Source organism: Oncorhynchus keta, chromosome 12 (assembly GCF_023373465.1).
Source record: "Oncorhynchus keta strain PuntledgeMale-10-30-2019 chromosome 12, Oket_V2, whole genome shotgun sequence".
In the NCBI taxonomy this organism is placed as follows: domain Eukaryota; kingdom Metazoa; phylum Chordata; class Actinopteri; order Salmoniformes; family Salmonidae; genus Oncorhynchus; species Oncorhynchus keta.
In genome coordinates this window covers 11,890,637-11,910,548 of record NC_068432.1, presented here as the reverse complement: position 1 = coordinate 11,910,548, position 19,912 = coordinate 11,890,637, and the positions used below count along the sequence as shown (strand labels likewise).

Genomic DNA, 19,912 nt, shown 5'->3' with positions numbered 1-19,912 from the left:
CAATGTGTGCAAAAGGCATGAGGAGGTAGGCGAATAATACAATTTTGCAGATTAACACTGGAGTGATAAATGATCAGATGGGCATGTACAGGTAGAGATATTGGTGATATTGGTGTGCAAAAGAGCAGAAAAGTAAATAAATAAAAACAGTATAAAAACAGTATGGGAAAGGTGAAAAAGGGTGAGCTATTTACCTATAGACTATGTACAGCTGCAGCGATCGGTTAGCTGCTCGGATAGCTGATGTTTGAAGTTGGTGAGGGAGATAAAAGTCTCCAACTTCAGCGATTTTTGCAATTGTTCCAGTCACAGGCAGCAGAGTACTGGAACGAAAGGCGGCCAAATGAGGTGTTGGCATGTGTTATTTAGGGATGATCAGTGAGATACACCTGCTGGAGCGCGTGCACGGATGGGTGTTGCCATCGTGACCAGTGAACTGAGATAAGGCGGAGCTTTACCTAGCATGGACTTGTAAATGACCTGAGCCAGTGGGTCTGGCGACGAATATGTAGTGAGGGCCAGCCGTAGAGCATACAAGTCGCAGTGGTGGGTGGTATAAGGTGCTTTAGTGACAAAACGGATGGCACTGTGATAGACTGCATCCAGTTTGCTGAGTAGAGTGTTGGAAGCCATTTTGTAGATGACATCGCCGAAGTCGAGGATCGGTAGGATAGTCAGTTTTACTAGGGTAAGCTTGGCAGCGTGAGTGAAGGAGGCTTTGTTGCGGAATAGAAAGCCGACTCTGGATTTGATTTTTGATTGGAGATGTTTGATGTGAGTCTGGAAGGAGAGTTTGCAGTCTAGCCAGACACCTAGGTACTTATAGATGTCCACATATTCAAGGTTGAATATGTGTGTTCGTAAATTCAATCTGGAGTGTGCTCTGGGCATTCTTAATTTCAGCGTTTCGCTATCTGAGCGTTCAGAGCGCACACTGGAAGTGGTCAGAACGCTTGGATCAACCCTACTCCTCAGCCAGAGCATCCAGTGTGCGCTCTGAACATAGGGGTGTGTTGGCTAACGTTGGCTGGCTTGCTAGCTATTTCCAGACACAAATGAGAGAACGCCTCACTCCGACCATTTTACTCGCCCTAGCAGAGCTGGTTATCCAGAGTGTTGGTGACTGTAACTTACGCTTTTTTGCCGACGTTTACTGACACTGGACATATGTAACAGGCGTTAAGCGTTTGTACCGGAGTGCAGAATAACTGATGAATTTACGAGAGTGTTCTGAAATTGAAGAACACACCCCTACTTGCTTGTTTTACCCACTATGGCAAACTTGTTCCAATTAGAAACGACAGGTTGGTTTAGTTCTCTTGATTTAGTTATAAAATTATTTGACCCAATAGCGTATTGAAGACTTAAGATGGCATCTCATGAAGACATGCTGCGTTCAAAACTACTGGGAATTTGTAAATCTCAAACTGGGAAAAAAATAATAGATTTGAACGGTCATTCATCTCGGAATGCTAGAGCTCTGACGTGAAGGTCACTGACGTCACGAATCGACCTCATACTGTTCCTAGTTAAGCACAAGCTAACGTGCTGTTTGAGCCACTCCAGGAAGTGACTGCAGACTAGCTCAGCGCTGCCCCCTCTCATTGAGTAAGTTGAAAGGCAACTGGGGTACTGCAGGCTGCCATTAGCAGCTAAATTATCATTCTGTGTACGGTTTTAAAATGATCAGTTCAAGGACATGCATCTGGTCTATTATAAGCAATTATTGGTACCGTTAGCTGCGTTCTTCAACATTTTTCAGTTTTAAAAACAATTGTTTGGATAATGGATGAAGACTCCAAACTTTGAATTTGTATAATCCATCCAATATTGACTTAATTATAGCACATTTTACTGGAAAGGATAAATAATGAATTCAAGGACTTCAGCTATCCAATTTGTCAAATGTAACATTTTTCTTAGTGTGTGTGATTAAATCAATGTTATTTGTCACATGCGCCGAATACAACAGGTATCACAACAGACCTTACCGTGAAATGCTTACTCACAAGCCCTTAACCAACAATGCCGTTTTGAGAAAATAAGAGTTAAGAAAATATTTACTTTTCTAGTTTAAAAAAAACTTCAGTTAGTAACACAATAAAATAACAATAACGAGGCAATATACAGGAGGTACCAGTACCGAGTCAATGTACAGGTTGTTAGTCAAGGTAATTTCTACATTTAGGTAGGGGTAAAGTGACAATGCATAGATGATAAACCGCTAATGGAAGCAGTGTAAAAACAGGGAGGGGTTTAATTGTTCAGAAGTCTTATGGCTTGGTGGTAGAAGCCGTTAACCTCTAGCGTCGAGCTATCCCGTATCCGGGAGCGTAATCATAGCCTCAAGCTCATTACCATAACGCAACGTTAACTATTCATGAAAATCGCAAATGAAATTAAAGAAATATATTCACTCACAAGCTTAGCCTTTTTTTAACACTGTCATCTCAGATTTTCAAAATATGCTTTTCAACCATAGCTACACAAGCATTTGTGTAAGAGTATTGATAGCTAGCATAGCATTAAGCCTAGCATTCAGCAGGCAACATTTTCACAAAAACAAAAGCATTCAAATAAAATAATTTACCTTTGAAGACCTTCGGATGTTTTCAATGAGGAGACTCTCAGTTAGATAGCAAATGTTCAGTTTTTCCAAAAATATTATTTGTGTAGGAGAAATCGCTCTGTTTTTTTCATCATGTTTGGCAAAAAAAAAAATGAAAATTCAGTCATTACAACGCCAAACTTTTGCCCAAATTAACTCCATAATATCGACAGAAACATGGCAAACGTTGTTTAGAATCAATCCTCAAGGTGTTTTTCACATATCTATTCGATGATAAATCATTCGTGGCAGTTGGGTTTCTCCTCGGAAGCAAATGTAAAAATACACGCAGCTGGAGATTACGCAATAATTGCGACGGAGTACACCAAGCGAGCACCTGGTAGATGTAGTGTAAAATGGTCAATCTTCCAATGATATGTCTACAAATACGTCACAATGCTGCAGACACCTTGGGGAAACGACAGAAAGTGTAAGCTCCTTCCTGGCCCATTCACAGCCATATAAGGAGACATTGGAACACAGCGCCTTCAAAATCTGCGGCACTTCCTGTTTGAAATTTAATCTTGGTTTCGCCTGTAGCATCAGTTCTGTGGCACTAACAGATAATATCTTTGCAGTTTTGGAAACGTCAGTGTTTTCTTTCCAAAGCTGTCCATTATATGCATAGTCGAGCATCTTTTTATCTTGTTTAAAACTGGAACGTTTTTTTTTATCCAAAAATTAAGAGCACCCCCTATATCCAAGAAGTTAAGGATCCTTTTGGATCTAGACTTGGCACTCTGGTACCACTTGCCATGCTGTAGCAGAGAGAACAGTATGACTTCGTTGACTGGGGTCTTTGACAATTTTGTGGGGGGGCCTTCCTCTGACACCGCTGTATGTATGTCCTGGATGGCAGGAAGCTTGGCCCCAGTGATGGACCGGGCCGTAAGCACTACCCTCTAGCGCCTTACGGTCGGATACCGAGCAGTTGCCATACCGGGCGGTGATGCAACCGGTCAGGATGCTCTCGATGGTGCAGCTGTAGAACTTTTTGAGGATCTGGGGACCCATGCCAAATCTTTTCAGTCTCCGGATGGGGGGAAAGGTGTTGTTGTCCCCTCTTCACAACTGTCTTGTTGTGTTTGGACCATGACAGTTTGGTGATCAAGGAACTTGAAGCTTTCAATCCGCTCCACTACAGCCCTGCCAATGTGAATGGGGGCATTCGGCCCTCCTTTTCCTGTAGTCCACGATTGGCAACTTTGTCTTGTTGTCCTGGCACCACACTGCCAGGTCTCTGACCTCCATATAGGCTGTCTCATCATTGTCTGTGATCAGGCCTACCACAGTTGTCGTCAGCAAACTTAATGATTGAGTTGGAGTTGTGCTTCGCCACGCAGTCGTGGGTCGAAAAGGGAGTACAGGAGGAGACTAAGCACGCACCCCTGAGGGGAACCTGTGTTGAGGATCAGCGTGGCAGATGTGTTGCTACCTACCCTCACCACCTGGGTCGTGGCCTGTCTGGAAGAAGACAGATCCTCAGGTGGGCGGGGCATGCACGTTGCTAGTATCATGATTGCCCCCCCAAAATATATATTTACATGAAGATTGACCACATATAAAACATTCTCCATCTCTGATAAGGGGCTAACAATTCCTGCAGTTCTGCAGTCGTCCGTCGTGCAGGCAATTTTTCAACTAACCTGGTACTTGCAGATACACCTTTATACCGAATCGAGAACATTTTGTAAATGTCCGTGTTCAGCTGCAGGCGTTTCGCCAAAAACCAGAGAATATTCAGAAAGATGGTAAAAATCCATGTTTTGTGTCACGTGAGAAATGCCTCTTGCATGTGTGTAGTTCTGTGTTTTGGTCACACTGACACGCTGTTATCACAGAGATGACTCTAGGGCCCAAAAGCCCATTTTAGCATGTGCAGCGCCATTGGACTTTCACCATTTGGCAGGAGTGAACAGGGTGGGACTTCCTATGGGTTAAGGAAGGATCACATAATTCCATCCAGGTCATCAGGAGGGATCAGCCAATGAATTATACTCGTGATAAAACATTCCGTATTTGCAGGTGGCAGTAAATTGCCAACCTCTGCTTTATACCTGTTGAAACAACACATTATAGGTGGCAGTATGAAACATTTCAGTTTGTGTATAAACTTGTAGAAGAAAATTGACCACGCCTACTTCAAAATGGAGATGGCCTCTGGTGCTGCCCACGCTCTCAGATGCCATGATGGGACAAATACTGTTGGGTCCTCTATCTCTATTAGGGTTGCACGATATATCGGTGAATGTATCGGAATCGGACGATATTAGTTAAAATGCTGACATCGGCCCGATGTCTAGTTTAATGCCGATGTGCAGAACTGATGTCAAAGCTGACGTGCATACCTATATGACGCCAAGTACAATTTTGCGTTGCATGTGCAACACCGCAATCCTAACCTAACCCACAATGTCTGCTGTGTGGATCGAGCAGTCAATTGAAAGAGTAAGAAAATGTCAGCGAGACAACTCAAAGGCAAAATCCATTAACGCCAAGATGATGGAATTCATTACCCGTTCTGTCGTGGGTAATGTTGGCTTTCGACGACTGGTGGAGCACTGGTACGCACTACCTAGTGCGCTATTTTTCAGATCTTGCACTACCAGCGTTGCACAGTAATAGCATCACTGCTATTAGCTTCACCACTGACATTTGGACCAGCAATATCAGCATGCGGAGTCTGACAGCACAGTGGGTCGTCAAGGATTTCCTACTGAGGAAAGCTGTATTGCATGCTCATGAATGTGCTGATTCTCATACCGCTGCTGCCATTTCAATGGCATTTGAGAACATGTTTGAAACTTGGAAACATAAACAGACTCCCAGCTCCATTCGAACAACTGACTGTAGAAATAAGCTCATCAACTGCGTCTGCAGCAGACGTGATACCCTCTGTCATGGCATTGATACGCCTGGTCGTCAACTGCCGACACAGGCTGTGAACAAGGGATTCGGTGGAATTCTCTAATGTGTCGCCACCATACAAGGACTGCTACCGCGATGCAGACAAACAGGGTTTACATGAAATGTTAGACACGGTGACAGTGCTCACAGAGGAAGAGAGGCCACGGACAGACAGAGCTGAAACTTCACTGCTTGGCACGTATGATGAAATCTGAGTTAAGAATGCAATGACTGAACAACGAAACAGCACAGCAAATAAGTGAAAGAAATAGGTTTGGATTGTTTTACTGGTAATGGGGACATGCGTAAATGCCAACAAAATAACGTGTGTGCGCAACCTTTTTTTATTTAACTAGGCAAGTCGGTTAAGAACAAATTCTTATTTACAATGACAGCCTACCCTGGCCATACCCGGACGACGCTGGGCCAATTGTGCCCCGCCCTATTGAATTCCTAATCATGGCCGGATGTGATACAACCTGGATTTGAAACAGGGACTGTAGTGACGCCTCATGCAGTGCATTAGACCGCTGTGTGTGTAACTATTTAACTGTACTAGAATGCTTAAGGCCAAATTCATTTTAAATATCGGTTATTTTTTGGCATGGAAAATATCGGTGCATCACTAATCTCTATGGCTGTCATTTACTTCTACACGTGTCCGCGTCTCATAGAAACGACAAGAAATGCAAGATGTCTGGTAGCTAAAATGGCAAGGGAACTGTTTCTGAATGTTCTGTTTTTTGGAGAACCACCTGCAACTGAACAGACATTTTTTAAGATACACTTTTCTGACTCGAGAACAAAAAAAGTATCTGCAAAAACCGACTCTTTCTGCGAGCCAAAGTATAATGGCTACTATGGAAAAATTCACACATCGCTGCTTAATGTATAGCTAATGCTTTGTGTAAACTCTCAACTCAACATGATTTTAAAGGGATAGCATGTTTCAAATAACTTCTAATTCCTCCCTCTTTTTCTCTCGCTCTTTACCTGTATTTGTTTATGTAGAGTGGTCCAGTGATTGACATGCCAGTGCCCGCCAGCTACAATGACATCACCCAGGACCCACGGCTGAGGGATTTCATTGGCTGGGTGTGGTACGAGAGGGAGGTGTTGGTACCCTCTGGATGGGTGTCTGAGGGAACCAGAGTTGTACTGCGAGTTGGGAGTGCACACTACTACTCAGTGGTCGTGAGTATCTCACAAATTTTAAAACACTTCTGCTTAAGTTGCCATTCTGTTTCACTCGTAGGATAACTCCTCAACCTCCTCTCACATGAGTTAATCTGCAATGTTCGTGCACATCCCTCATTGAAAAAGGTATGATATTGTGTAAAGACTGTCACTCTGGCTACATGGGAATAACAGTATTTCTTCTCTCTTTTCCTTCCCTGCCAGTGGGTGAATGGGATCAAAGTGATGGAGCATGAGGGCGGCCATCTTCCCTTTGAGGCTGAGATAGTGGAGGTCCTCCGTAACAACCCAGGTGGGGCCTGCAGGATCACCATAGCTGTCAACAACACCCTGACTCTCCAAACCCTGCCCCCAGGGACTATCCAACATATAGACGACCCCACCAGGTGACATGATGAAGAGATTGTGTATATATAATACAATTAATATTGTCAGCGTTTCCCAAACTCGGTCCTGGGGACCCCAAGGGGTGCACATTTAGTCTTTTGCCCTAAGACTACATAGCTGAATCAAATCATAAGTTTGAGTTGATTATTTGTATCAGCTGTGTAATGCTAGGTCAAAAAACAGTCTATTCACATTGCTCTGGCCAAAAACCACACCCACTAGCCCCCACCTACACACAATCAATGTATGGAGAGATCGATAGAGCAGCCGGATTAAATTCAGGATGCGTCGTCACTAGTCCCAGGACCGAGTCTGGGAAACACTGCGCTACATGTTATCATTTTTAAGTTTGGACTAATCTCACATTGCCAGACACACATTTTAAGATTTTCTACAGACCAAACCTAAAATGACAGGTCGAGGCTAACTAACTTTTGATTCCTTTTCTGGTGTTAGGAGGGGAAATCATGTTTTGGATTACAAATGGAGGAAAATATGTCTATTGTCTACAGGTATCCTGCTGACTATGTTGTGCAAAACACAAACTTTGACTTCTTCAACTATGCTGGTTTACATCGGCCTGTAAAGTTGTATACCACTCCTAAGGCGTATGTGGATGACATCACAGTGCTGACAACCTTTGCCGACAACATTGGTGAGTCCAAAAAAAGAAAACAACAAGATTCTCATTCACTTGATCACTCATTCAATTATTTAGGCCTGTTCATCCATACCCTTTTCACACTATCTTGCCGACCCAAAACTGTACTGACTCGGATATTTCCTTTTCACATGGTCCTTTTCTGCATGATTCCATCAACTATGGAATAGTGGGAAAATGGCACTAGTGTACTGAGGTGTTGGTTTCTTCTGTTATGTGGCCTAGGTCTGCTCTCCTACCAGGTTTCGGTGCTGGGCAGTCCCAACCCCACGGTGACGGTGACTCTCTCAGACAAAGATGGCCGTTGTGTGGCCTCTTCCACTGGACCCTCTGGGGTCCTCAAAGTAACGGACGCCAACCTGTGGTGGCCGTATCTAATGCATGAGAATCCAGGTTATCTGTATTCTATGGGGGTGAGTTGGGCTGCATTCATAGTTGTATTAGTCTACTGTTCCTTTACGGTATTTTTTTGTCAAATCTTTTATCAATGCAAACTACATCAAATTATTATATGCAGAAATAAAATAACTTGCAGTTTTTACTCATGTATCACCCTATCCGTGTGATGGATGACTCACAGCTCACATGAACATAGCATCAGTTTGACAACTCAATCATACCACCCACACATCCACTTCCTGTGTTTATGTAACAAAAATTATTTTGTAGCCTTTTCAGAAAGTTGCAAAATTACAGAACGTTCGAAATGTCTTGTACAGCAGATATACCGTGCCTTGCGAAAGTATTCAGCCCCCTTGAACTTTGCGACCTTTTGCCACATTTCAGGCTTCAAACATAAAGATATAAAACTGTATTTTTTTTGTGAAGAATCAACAACAAGTGGAACGACATTTATTGGATATTTCAGATTCAGGTTCAGATGTTTCTACAACATGATTGGACACCACCTGTGGTAAATTCTATTGATTGGACATGATTTGGAAAGGCACACACCTGTCTATAAAGGTCCCACACTTGACAGTCATGGCAGAGCAAAAAACCAAGCCATTATTAGGGTGACGGAATAGTCCGTAGAGCTCCGAGACAGGATTGTATCGAGCCACAGATCTGGGGAAGGGTACCCAAAATTCTCAGGAAAACCGTGGCCTCCATCATTCTTAAATGGAAGAAGTCTCTAACAAGACTCTTCTAAGAGCAATCGGGGGAGAAGGGCCTTGGTCAGGGAGGTGACCAAGAACCTGATTTGTCACTCTGACAAGCTCCAGAGTTCCTCTGTGGAGATGGGAGAACCTTCCAGAAGGACAACCATCTCTGGAGCACTCCACCACCTTTATGGTAGTGGCCAGACTGAAGTCGCTCCTCATTAAAGGCACATGACAGCCCACTTGGAGTTTGCCAAAAGCTATCTAAAGGACCCTTTACTCAGTACTTTGTTGAAACACCTTTGGCAACAATTGCACCATGAGAAACAAGATTCTTTGGTCTGATGAAACCAAGCTTGAACTATTTGGCCTGAATGCCAAGCGTCACGTCTTGAGGAAACCTGGCACCATCCCACGATGAAGCATGATGATGGCTGCATCATGCGGTGGAGATATATCTTTCAGGGACCGGGAGACTAGTCAGGATCGAGGGAAAGATGTACAGAGATCCTTGATGAAAACCTGCTCCAGACCTCTTAGGACCTCAGACTGGGGCGAAGGTTCACCTTCCAACAGGAAAACGATCCTAAACACACAGCCAAGACAACGCAGGAGTGGCTTCAGGACAAGAGCCCGGACTTGATCCCGATCGAACATCTCTGGAGAGACCTGAAAAGAGCTGTGCAGCGACGTTCACCATCCAACCAGACAGAGCTTGAGAGATTCTGCACAGAAGAATGGGAAGAACCACCCAAACACAAGTGTGCCAAGCTTGTCGCTCCTACCCAAGAAGACTCGAGGTTGTAATCTTTGCCAAATGTGCTTCAACAAAGTACGGAGTAAAGGGTCTGAATACTTATTTAAATGTGATATTACAGTTTTATTTTTAATATATTTGCCAAAATTTCTAAATGTGTTTTTGCTTTCACTATGGCGTATTGTGTGTAGATTGATAAGGGGGGGGGATGAGACTATTTAATACATTTTAAAATAAGGCTGTAACGTAACAAAAATGTGGGGAAAGTCGGTCTGAATATTTTCCAAATGCACTGTACATCCCTCATTGCCAGGTTCACATGACGACAAGTGGTGAGGGTTCTGTCTATGAGGATGTGTATGCTCTGCCTGTGGGCATCCGCACTGTGCAGGTCACCAACACACAATTCCTCATCAACAACAAACCCTTCTATTTCCATGGAGTCAACAAACATGAGGATGCTGATGTGAGTACTGAGTAGTACCGTTAGAGGGCAGCAAAACTCTGAACCAGAAAAGTGGGCAGTGTGTCAGTTTTGTCTTGTGTATGCAACTGACTTCCAGCAGGTGTTCTGTCATATCTGCCAAGGAATTTAAGCAATAAAGAAGGTTGAAGTGGCATATAAGTTCTTATTATATGATTAGGTTCTCAGTGTTTAGAATAAACACTTTTTTGTTATCTGGTTTTATGTGTATGGGACTCTGTAATTCAATAGAAATTGGTCTGTGTCAACTGTCCTCATTGCTTTGTGTGTGTGTGTGTGTGTGTCAGATCCGAGGCAAAGGCCTAGACTGGCCCCTGATGGTGAAGGATTTCAACCTGTTGAAGTGGCTGGGGGCCAACTCGTTCAGGACCAGCCACTACCCCTACGCTGAGGAGATAATGCAGATGGCAGACCGCCATGGCATCGTGGTCATCGACGAGTGTCCCGGGGTGGGCATCAAAGATATGTAAGTCATCGTCATAGTGACCGTTGCGGTTCCTGTGACCTCTCTGAAGGTTACACGTTCACCAGGTGTCAGCAACATTTGACGAGAACCTCCAAGGTGTTCTTTCGCACAATGAGTGTGCCAGTCATTTTTTTTTAAAGATACTTTTATTTGAGCCTGTCCTTTTTGCTTGTATGTCTAAACCATTAACTAGGGGCGGCAGCGTAGCCTAGTGGTTAGAGCGTTGGACTAGTAACCGGAAGGTTGCGAGTTCAAACCCCTGAGCTGACAAGGTACAAATCTGTCGTTCTGCCCCTGAACAGGCAGTTAACCCACTGTTCCTAGGCCGTCATTGAAAATAAGAATTTGTTCTTAACTGATCTTGCCTAGTTAAATAAAGGTAAAAATAAAATAAAAAAATTAACTACTGTTTTTTTAATGGACCATTATTGGCAAGTTTTTATATACAGCATTGAACTTTTAAAATATTATCAATGCTCTGCCAATAAATCATCAATAAAGTCTGGCATCAGGTCTTCTGTGTCTCCGGGACATCCAATAACCTTATCCTGTCTCTTGTCCCCCCCCAGCCGTAGTTTTGGGAACGCCTCCCTGTCACATCACCTGGCGGTCATGGATGAACTGGTGAGGAGGGACAAGAACCACGCCTCCGTGGTCATGTGGTCTGTAGCCAATGAGCCGGCTGCTGAGATGCCTCCTGCTGGATTCTATTTCAAGTAAGAGAATGTTAGCATTCATTCACGCTCCATAAATGTGCGTCCTTGTTACTTAATGAACATTCACGTCATGCAAGAGTGACATTGTAGTGAACAAGGACTGTTAGTTACACTGAAACTCTTCGTTCTCACATTTCCAAACGAGGTAGCCCTTTACGCTTGCAGTCTGTTCACAGTATGAAAATAGCATATTTGGTCAATAATAAGGACCTAAATTGGAACAGTGGATGTACAGTAACATATTATAAATGTCAGTGTCGGCTTTACAGCAGCACCGTATGGGATTCAACTAACATACATTTTAAATGTGTGCACCACACACAACCAGAAAGATGCCCCATCCCTCCTGTTAATTTGGGTTACTTTTGGAAAACAATTCTGAGTGAGGAGTGCTATAAATCAGGAAGACTGTGTTCTGAAAGATTACACGTCGAGAATTATAATAAACACTGCTTTCACCATACATCCGTGAGTCCAAATGTGCTCTTCACATTTCCATATTATAAAACTCATGTCATTTACCGTATCAAAGTTTTATAGTCGTTGTGCTACATGTACAGTCACAAGGATGACATGGTGTCATAGCCTGGGTTGTTATGAACAGAATGCCACAAGTCCCTAGCAACAGATTCAGCCCTGCCCACAAAGAGTTTAAAAAATATATATATCTCTAATTGAAATACATTTATTTTAGTACTGCGCTAAATGACTTCATATGTTATGTTTATAAGAGTTTTAGCCAACAAGTAAAATAAAGCCAACAAGTAAAATAAAAAAAATATATATACTTTTACAACTTATTTTAAGTTACAAAGCCGAGGTGGTAAAATGTTAATTCATTGGCAATAACTGCATGCACTCTGTAAATACGTACGCAGCAAACTTGTCTGTGTCTAGTGTGAGTGAACATTATGCTGAATTTAATATATTTTTACTGGCTCTGCTCTTCTCGACTCATTCAGTGACAATACATCTTTCGACTCCTCCGTTCGAGTCAGTAATGCCCAAAGCTCCTTCACTCACGCCGCCAAACTTACCCTAGTAAAACTGACTATCCTACCGATCCTTGACTTCGGCGATGTCATCTACAAAATTGCTTCCAACACTCTACTCAGCAAACTGGATGCAGTTTATCACAGTGCCATCCGTTTTGTCACTAAAGCACCTTATACCACCCACCACTGCGACCTGTATGCTCTAGTCGGCTGGCCCTCGCTACATATTCGTCGCCAGACCCGCTGGCTCCAGGTCATCTACAAGTCCATGCTAGGTAAAGCTCCGCCTTATCGGAGCTTATCGGAGCTGGTCACGATGGCAACACCCACCCGTAGCACGTGCTCCAGCAGGTGTATCTCACTGATCATCCCTAAAGCCAACACCTCATTTGGCCGCCTTTCGTTCCAGTTCTCTGCTGCCTGTGACTGGAACGAATTGCAAAAATCGCTGAAGTTGGAGACTTATCTCCTTCACCAACTTCAAACATTGCTATCTGAGCAGCTAACCGATCGCTGCAGCTGTACATAGTCTTATCGGTAAATAGCCCACCCATTTTTACCTACCTCATCCCCATACTGTTTTTATTTATTTACTTCTCTGCTCTTTTGCACACCAATATCTCTACCTGTACATGCCCATCTGATCAGTTATCACTCCAGTGTTAATCTGCAAAATTGTAATTATTCGCCCTACCTCCTTGTGCCTTTTGCACACAATGTATATAGACTCTCTTTTTTTTTCTACTGTGTTATTGACTTGTTAATTGTTTACTCCATGTGTAACTCTGTGTTGATTGTTCACACTGCTATGCTTTATCTTAGCCAGATCGTAGTTGCAAATGAGAACTTGTTCTCAACTAGCCTACCTGGTTAAATAAAGGTGGGGGGTAAAAAAAAAAAAAATTAAAAAAAAAGCCTTCCTCTGACACCGCCTGGCATAGAGGTCCTGGATGGCAGGAAGCTTGGCCCAAGTGCTGTACTGGGCCGTACACTGAGCAGTTGCCATACCAGGCGACTATGCAACCAGTGCTCTCGATGGTGCCGCTGTAGAACCTTTGGAGGAACTGAGGACCCATACCAAATCTAAGTCTCCTGAGGGGGAATAGGTGTTTGGACCATGGTAGTTTGTTGATGTGGACACCAAGGAACTTGGTGCTCCACTACAGCCCTGTCGCCGTCAATGGGTCCTTTTCCTGTCGTCCACTATCAGATCCTGAGTCTTGATCACGTTGCAGGTGGGGTTGTTTTGTTGGCACCACACTGCCAGGTTTCTGACCCTTCTCCCTATAGGCGGTCTCATCGTTTGTCGTCTGCAAAGTTAATGATGGTGTTGGAGTCGTGCTTTGCTACTCAGTCGTGGGTGAACTGGGAGTACAGACCCCCATATTGAGGATCAGGGTGGCAGATGTGTTGTTTTCTATCCTTACCACCTGGGGGTGGCCTGTCAGGAAGTCCAGCATCTAGTTGCAGAGGGAGGTGTTTAGTCCCAGGGTCCTTAGGTTAGTGGTGAGCTTTGTGAGCACTATGGTGTTGATCTCTGAGCTGTAGTCAATGAACAGCATTCTTACATAGGTGTTCCTTTTTGTTCAGGTGGGAAAGGGCAGTGTGGAGTGCAACAGATTGCATCATCTGTGAATCTGTAAGGGCGGTATGCAAATTGGAGTGGGTCCAGGGTTTCCGGGATGATTGGGTTGTGAGCCATGACCAGCCTATTTTAAAAGCACTTCATGGCTACCGTTGGTCATTTAGGCAGGTTACCTTCGCTTTCTTGGGCACAGGGACTATGGTGGTCTGCTTGAAACATGTAGATAATACAGACTTGGTCAGGGAGAGGTTGAAAATGTCAGTGAAGACACTTGCCAATTGGTTTGCGCATGTTCCTGAGTACACGCCCTGGTTATCCGTGAATGTTGATCTGTTTTAAAGGTCTTGCTCACATCAGCTACGGGGAGCGTGATCACACAGTCATCCGGAACAGCTGGTGCTCTCTTGCATGCTTCAGTGCTGCTTGCCTCAACGCGAGCATAAAAGGCACTTAGCTCATCTGGTAGGCTCGCGTCACTGGGCAGCTTGCGGCTGGGTTTCCCTTTGTAGTCCGTAATAGTTCGCAAGCCCGCCACATCCGAGTGTCAGAGCCAGTGTAGTAGGATTCAATCTTAGTCCTGTATTGACGCTTTGCCTGTTTGATGGTTCGTCTGAGGGCATGGCAGGATTTCTTATTGTCCGGATTAGTATCCTGCTCCTTGAAAGTGGCAGCTCTATCCTTTAGCTCGGTGTGGATGTTGCCTGTTATCCATGGCTTCTGTTTGGGATATGTGTGTATGGTAACTGGATATGTCTTCTATGCACTTATTGATGAATAAGGTGGCTGAGGTGGTATACTCCTCAATGCCATTGGAATATGTACTATGGTTTTCCAGTCTGTGCAAACAAAACAGTCCTGTAGCGTCCGCATCATCTGACCACTTCCGTATTGAGCGAGTCACTGGTATTATCTGCTTTAGTTTTTGCTGGTAAGCAGGAACCGGGAGGAAATAATTATGGTCAGATTTGCCAAATAGAGGGAGAGCTTTTTACATGTCTCTGTGTGTGGAGTAGCGCTTTTTTTTTTTTTTTTTTTTTCCCTCTCGCTTTTGACATGCTGGTAGAAATGTAGTAAAACAGATTAAGTTTGCCAGAATTAAAGTCCCTGGCCAGTAGGAGCGCCGCTTCTGGATGAGCATTTTCTTTTTTGCTTATAGACGGCTATGTAAAATATAGATAGTGTGGTCTACAGTTTATCATGAGGTACTCTACTTCAGGTGAGCAATACCTCAAGACCTCCTTAATATTAGACATTGCGCACCAGCTGTTATTGACAAATAGACACACACCGCCTCCCCTTGTCTTGCCGGCTGTAGCTGTTCTGTCCTGCCGATGCACGGAAAACCCAGCCAACTGTAAATTATCCGTGTCGTCATTCAGCCACGACTTGGTGAAACATAAGATGTTCGTTTTTAATGTCCCGTTGAGGTGGGTTACCCACTCGCCGACAAATCCTCATGAGGCACTCCGATTTCCGCCCTCTGTATTTCCGTCTTTACTTCAAAAGAATGACAGGAATTTGGGCCTGGTCTCGGAGAAGCAGTACATCCTTCGCATCCGACTCATTAATGAAAAAAAGTCTTCATGCAGTTCGAGGTGAGTAATTGCTGTTCTGATATCCAGAAGCTGTTTTCGGTCATACGAGACGGGAGCAGCAACATTATTTACAAAATGAGTTACAATGTGAAAAAACTCACAAAATAGCACAGTTGTTTAGGAACCCTTAAAACTGCAGCCACCCCCTCCAGCATAATTGTGCACCAATTCCAAATAAAATGCATACATTTTTTTATTTTTGAAGTGAGATGGGTTTCCATTGCATTTTCAACTCTGAACTGAGTTGAAAACTGGTTTTTATCACAAATAAATGTTGCGTTGGGATAGCGAATGTGCCCACTGCTTTTGGCACACAGTTTGCAGATACACTACTACATGATAAGATTATTGACTCAAGTGAAAGATTATTTTTATTTGTCAAATGGCAGCCAATCATCGATCATCGTACACCAGAATAAGAACCTCTATTTATTGAAAGGAGCATCGACCTCAGTGTGCACTTTCACCACCCTGTGAAGTTCATCATTTATTTAATCTGTAGCGTAATAAACTACATGCTTTACCATAATGCCGTGAATTAAAAAATGTTTAAAATAAATATCCGACATGTGGGCTACTTAACTCTCATAAAAAGGTGGGATGGAAACCTGGTTAATGTCGACATTTTGAGGATGCTGGAATTATATTTTGGATCAACATGCAGATGCCTACTGGAGACTTGAAGCAGCCTAATCAAATTTTAAAAACATTGCCTGGTTGTGTTTAAGCCACATACACTACCAGTCAAAAGTTTTAGAACACCCGCTCATTCAAGGGTTTATTTTAATTTGACTATTTTCTACATAGTGAAGACATCAACTATGAAATAAAACATATGGAATCATGTCGTAACTAAAAAGTGTTAGACAAATCAAAATATACTTAAGTTTCTTCAAATAGATACCCTTTGCTTTGACAGCTTTGCACACTCTTGGCATTCTCTCAACCAGCTTCACCTGGAATGCTTTTATAACAGTCTTGAAGGAGTTCCCACATATGCTGAGCACTTGCTGCTTTTCCTTCACTCTGCAGTCCAACCCATTCCAAACCAGCTCAATTGGGTCAAGGTCAAGGGATTGTGGAGGCCATGTCATCTGAAGCAGCACTTCATCACTCTCATTCTTGGTCAAAACACAGCCTGTTGAAAAACAAATGATAGTCCCACTAAGCCCAAACCAGATGGGATGACAGAGGTAGCCATGCTGGTTAAGTGTGCCTTGGATTCTAAATAAATCAGTCTCACCAGCAAAGCACACCATAACACCACCTCCATGCTTGACAGTGGGAAATACACATGTGGAGATTATCCGTTCACCCACACAACCTCTCACAAAGACCCGGCTTGGAACCAAAAATCTCCAATTTGGGCTCCAGGCCAAAGGACAAATTTCCACCGGTCTAATGGCCATTGCTCATGTTCTTAGCCAAAGCAAGTCTTCTTATTGGTGTTATTTTAATTGTTTATTTTCAGCAAATCGACCATGAAGGCATTATTCACAGTTCTCTGAACAGTTGTCTGTTACTTGAACTCTGATGCATTTATTTGGGCTGCAATTTCTGAGGCTGGTAGCTAATGAACTTCTCTGCAGCAGAGCTCTGGGTCTTCCATTCCTGTGGCTGTCCTCATGAGAGCAAGTTTCATTATAGCGCTTCATGGTTATTGCGACTTTACTTGAAGCAACTTTCAAAAATCTTAATATTCCGTATTGACTTAACTTCGTGTCTAAGGATCGGACCCTTTAAAATTCAAATAAATAAATAAATAGACTAAAATGACATATACCCAAATCTAACTGCCTGTAGCTCAGGACCTGACGCAAGGATATGCATATTCTTGACACCATTTGAAAGGAAACACTTTGAAGTTTGTGGAAATGTGAAATGAATGTAGGAGAATAATACACATTAGATCAGATATAAGATAATACAAAGAAAAAGGTTAGACGCAATTTAGATTTTGGCCTCTAGGTGACAGCAGTGTACGTGCAAAGTTTTAGACTGATTCAATGAACTATTCCATTTACTTTCAAAATGTTGTATCAAGACTGCCCAAATGTGCCTAATTGGTTTAATAGATTTTAGTGTTCATATCTGTGCACACTGTCGATATCAGATATGTCTATGTCCTGTGACATTTCCTTGATACTTACAACCTCATGCTAATCACATTAGCCTACGTTAGCTCAACCGTCCCGGACACCAATCCTGTAGAGGTTTTTAAAGTAATAAGGAACTGTCATTTCTCTTTGCTTATTTGAGCTGTTATTGACATTATATGGACTTGGTCTTTTGCCAAATAGGGCTGTCTTCTGTATACCACTCCTACCTTGTCACAACACAACTGATTGGCTCAAACTCATTTTATTTATTTTACCTTTATTTTACTAGGCAAGTCAGTTAAGAACAAATTCTTATTTTCAATGATGGCCTAGGAACAGTGGGTCATCTGCCTGCAGAAGTCCAACGCTCTAACCACTAGGCTACCCTGCCACCCCCACAAGTTTACTTTTAACAAGGCACACCTGTTCGTTGCTTTCCAGGTGACTACCTCATAAAGCTGGTTGGGAGAATGCCAAGAGTGTGCAAAGCTGTCAAGGCAAAGGGTGGCTATTTGAAGAATCTCAAATATAACACTGTTTTGGGGGGTCACTACATGATTCCATGTTATTTTTATAGTTTTGTCTTCACTATTATTCAATGTAGAATATGGTAAAAAATTTAAGAAACTCTTGAATGAGTAGGTATTCAAACTTTTGACGGTAGTGTATAAAAGGTAATGCATTTCAAAGTTAAATGATTATTATTTAAGCGTTAGGTTCTGGGTGTGCGAAGAATAGCTGCTCGGATTGAAGAAGAGCCGGAGCGCATGTTAAGCCTTCCTGAATAACTGGGCCTGCTGGGTGCATATTTGGCCTTACATATTATTTATTATAGGACAACTTGGGAGAAATTATGATCTAAAACAGCCAGTGCATTCAGTGACTTAAGTACAGCCTGACTGGCCTGCTACTGTGCCTTTCTAGACTTTAAACTGTTGCCCCACAACTGATTTGAAATCGAATGTCATTTTTCAAATGACATTTTCACTGCATGCTAGAGTAAAATTTCGTACTCCCTTAAACGATAATGCAATGTGGTGTTGTAGGATAACTGTCCCAGCTTTTTGAGCGGTGTGTCACATCGTCACTGTTCTTTCTTGCACAATGATCACCTGGACTCTACTCTGCCTATAGGCTATTCCTATTTGATCTCGTCGGTTCATATTGAAAATTGATGCAGCTTTGAATGCTTTTGTGTGGTATGATTGGTCGTTAGCCTATTGCAGATCTGGACAAACTATCCACCTACCACTATTGGCACAATGGTGAATAGAGGGCAGGATAGACTGGTAGACTATACTGACCTGTGGTATAGTAAAAGTTATACACTATGCTTTTCCGTGTGCGAAGGGAAGTACCGAAGCACCTTGATATAGGGGAAGCGCATGCAAGCTGATGAGGAAATTTGGCTAGGATGGAGGAATTTATATAGTAAAAGCTCATGTTAACCAGGGGAAAAAAACACCCTACCCTCCCGTGCCCAATTTTTAAAATTATTTTTAAACGCAACCCAACCCAAAGCAAAAAATAAACTGTTAAACTATCCATATTTTGGACCAACCCTCCCACCCAGTAAATTGAACTTTCCCTCTCTAATATCGATGAGGCAAATCTATAAAAAGGGGAACGTTCATCAAGTGTCATGACTCATGTATGTTATGTATACCTGGCAGAGTGGGTGGACACCCTAAATGTAGCTAAGAGTTGGTGAAAAATGCACTTTGATAACATTTCACTTCCTTTTATGTTATGAAATCTTAACAAGACAAATATGATTCATGTTCTGACTCATTCAGTGGGGTCTTTCTCAAACATATCATTAACCGTGTGTCCAAAAAGTCATGTTTCATAACCTAATACATCTGATAATTAACACCAAGCTCTATTGACAGTGTTGTAGCATTCTTGACGAAACTTTTGTGGATTTTACATCTTCTGGTCGTCTTCTAATTGTTTCCGCGTGTCGCAAAAATGTACATGAACTGACTTAAATGTAAAAAGCTTTGAAAATAAACATTGCGGTACACTGCTCGTTTTGACAATTCACTGCATTATATTTTTCTGATTTTTATTTATTATTTAAGGGAGAAGGAGCATAATGTATATATTGTAGGCTGTGTTATTGTGGAGCAGCTTTTAGAATGAAGGCTACAATTCCCCAAGTATTTCAAGCAGCATTGGTATTTGTTTTACATCTAGTCTGTGTGTGTGCATTATGCATGCTTGTTCATTAGATGGTAGAGATGGATTTTTATGAGTCTGAGCATGTCTTGGTAGAATGCCATGCTGGCCTGTGGAATGCGTCAGTCGTACTTAACAGAGCATTAACAGGTGTAGCTCAGGCCAGGGAGT

The 19,912-nt window shown here is 42.7% G+C and overlaps 1 protein-coding gene across 2 annotated transcripts in view; it reads left to right on the top strand.

The window, feature by feature from the left end:
- The window catches only part of LOC118391001 (beta-glucuronidase), a 33,002-nt gene that overhangs the window by 1,588 nt on the left and 11,502 nt on the right, over window positions 1-19,912 (top strand). For both annotated transcript variants that reach the window (XM_035781896.2, XM_052457748.1), the window contains exons 2-8: window positions 6,527-6,709; window positions 6,917-7,098; window positions 7,612-7,754; window positions 7,986-8,173; window positions 9,934-10,086; window positions 10,392-10,570; window positions 11,140-11,286. In XM_035781896.2, coding sequence (XP_035637789.1) covers window positions 6,527-6,709; window positions 6,917-7,098; window positions 7,612-7,754; window positions 7,986-8,173; window positions 9,934-10,086; window positions 10,392-10,570; window positions 11,140-11,286 — 1,175 coding nt within the window. The remainder of the gene's footprint in view (window positions 1-6,526; window positions 6,710-6,916; window positions 7,099-7,611; window positions 7,755-7,985; window positions 8,174-9,933; window positions 10,087-10,391; window positions 10,571-11,139; window positions 11,287-19,912) is intronic.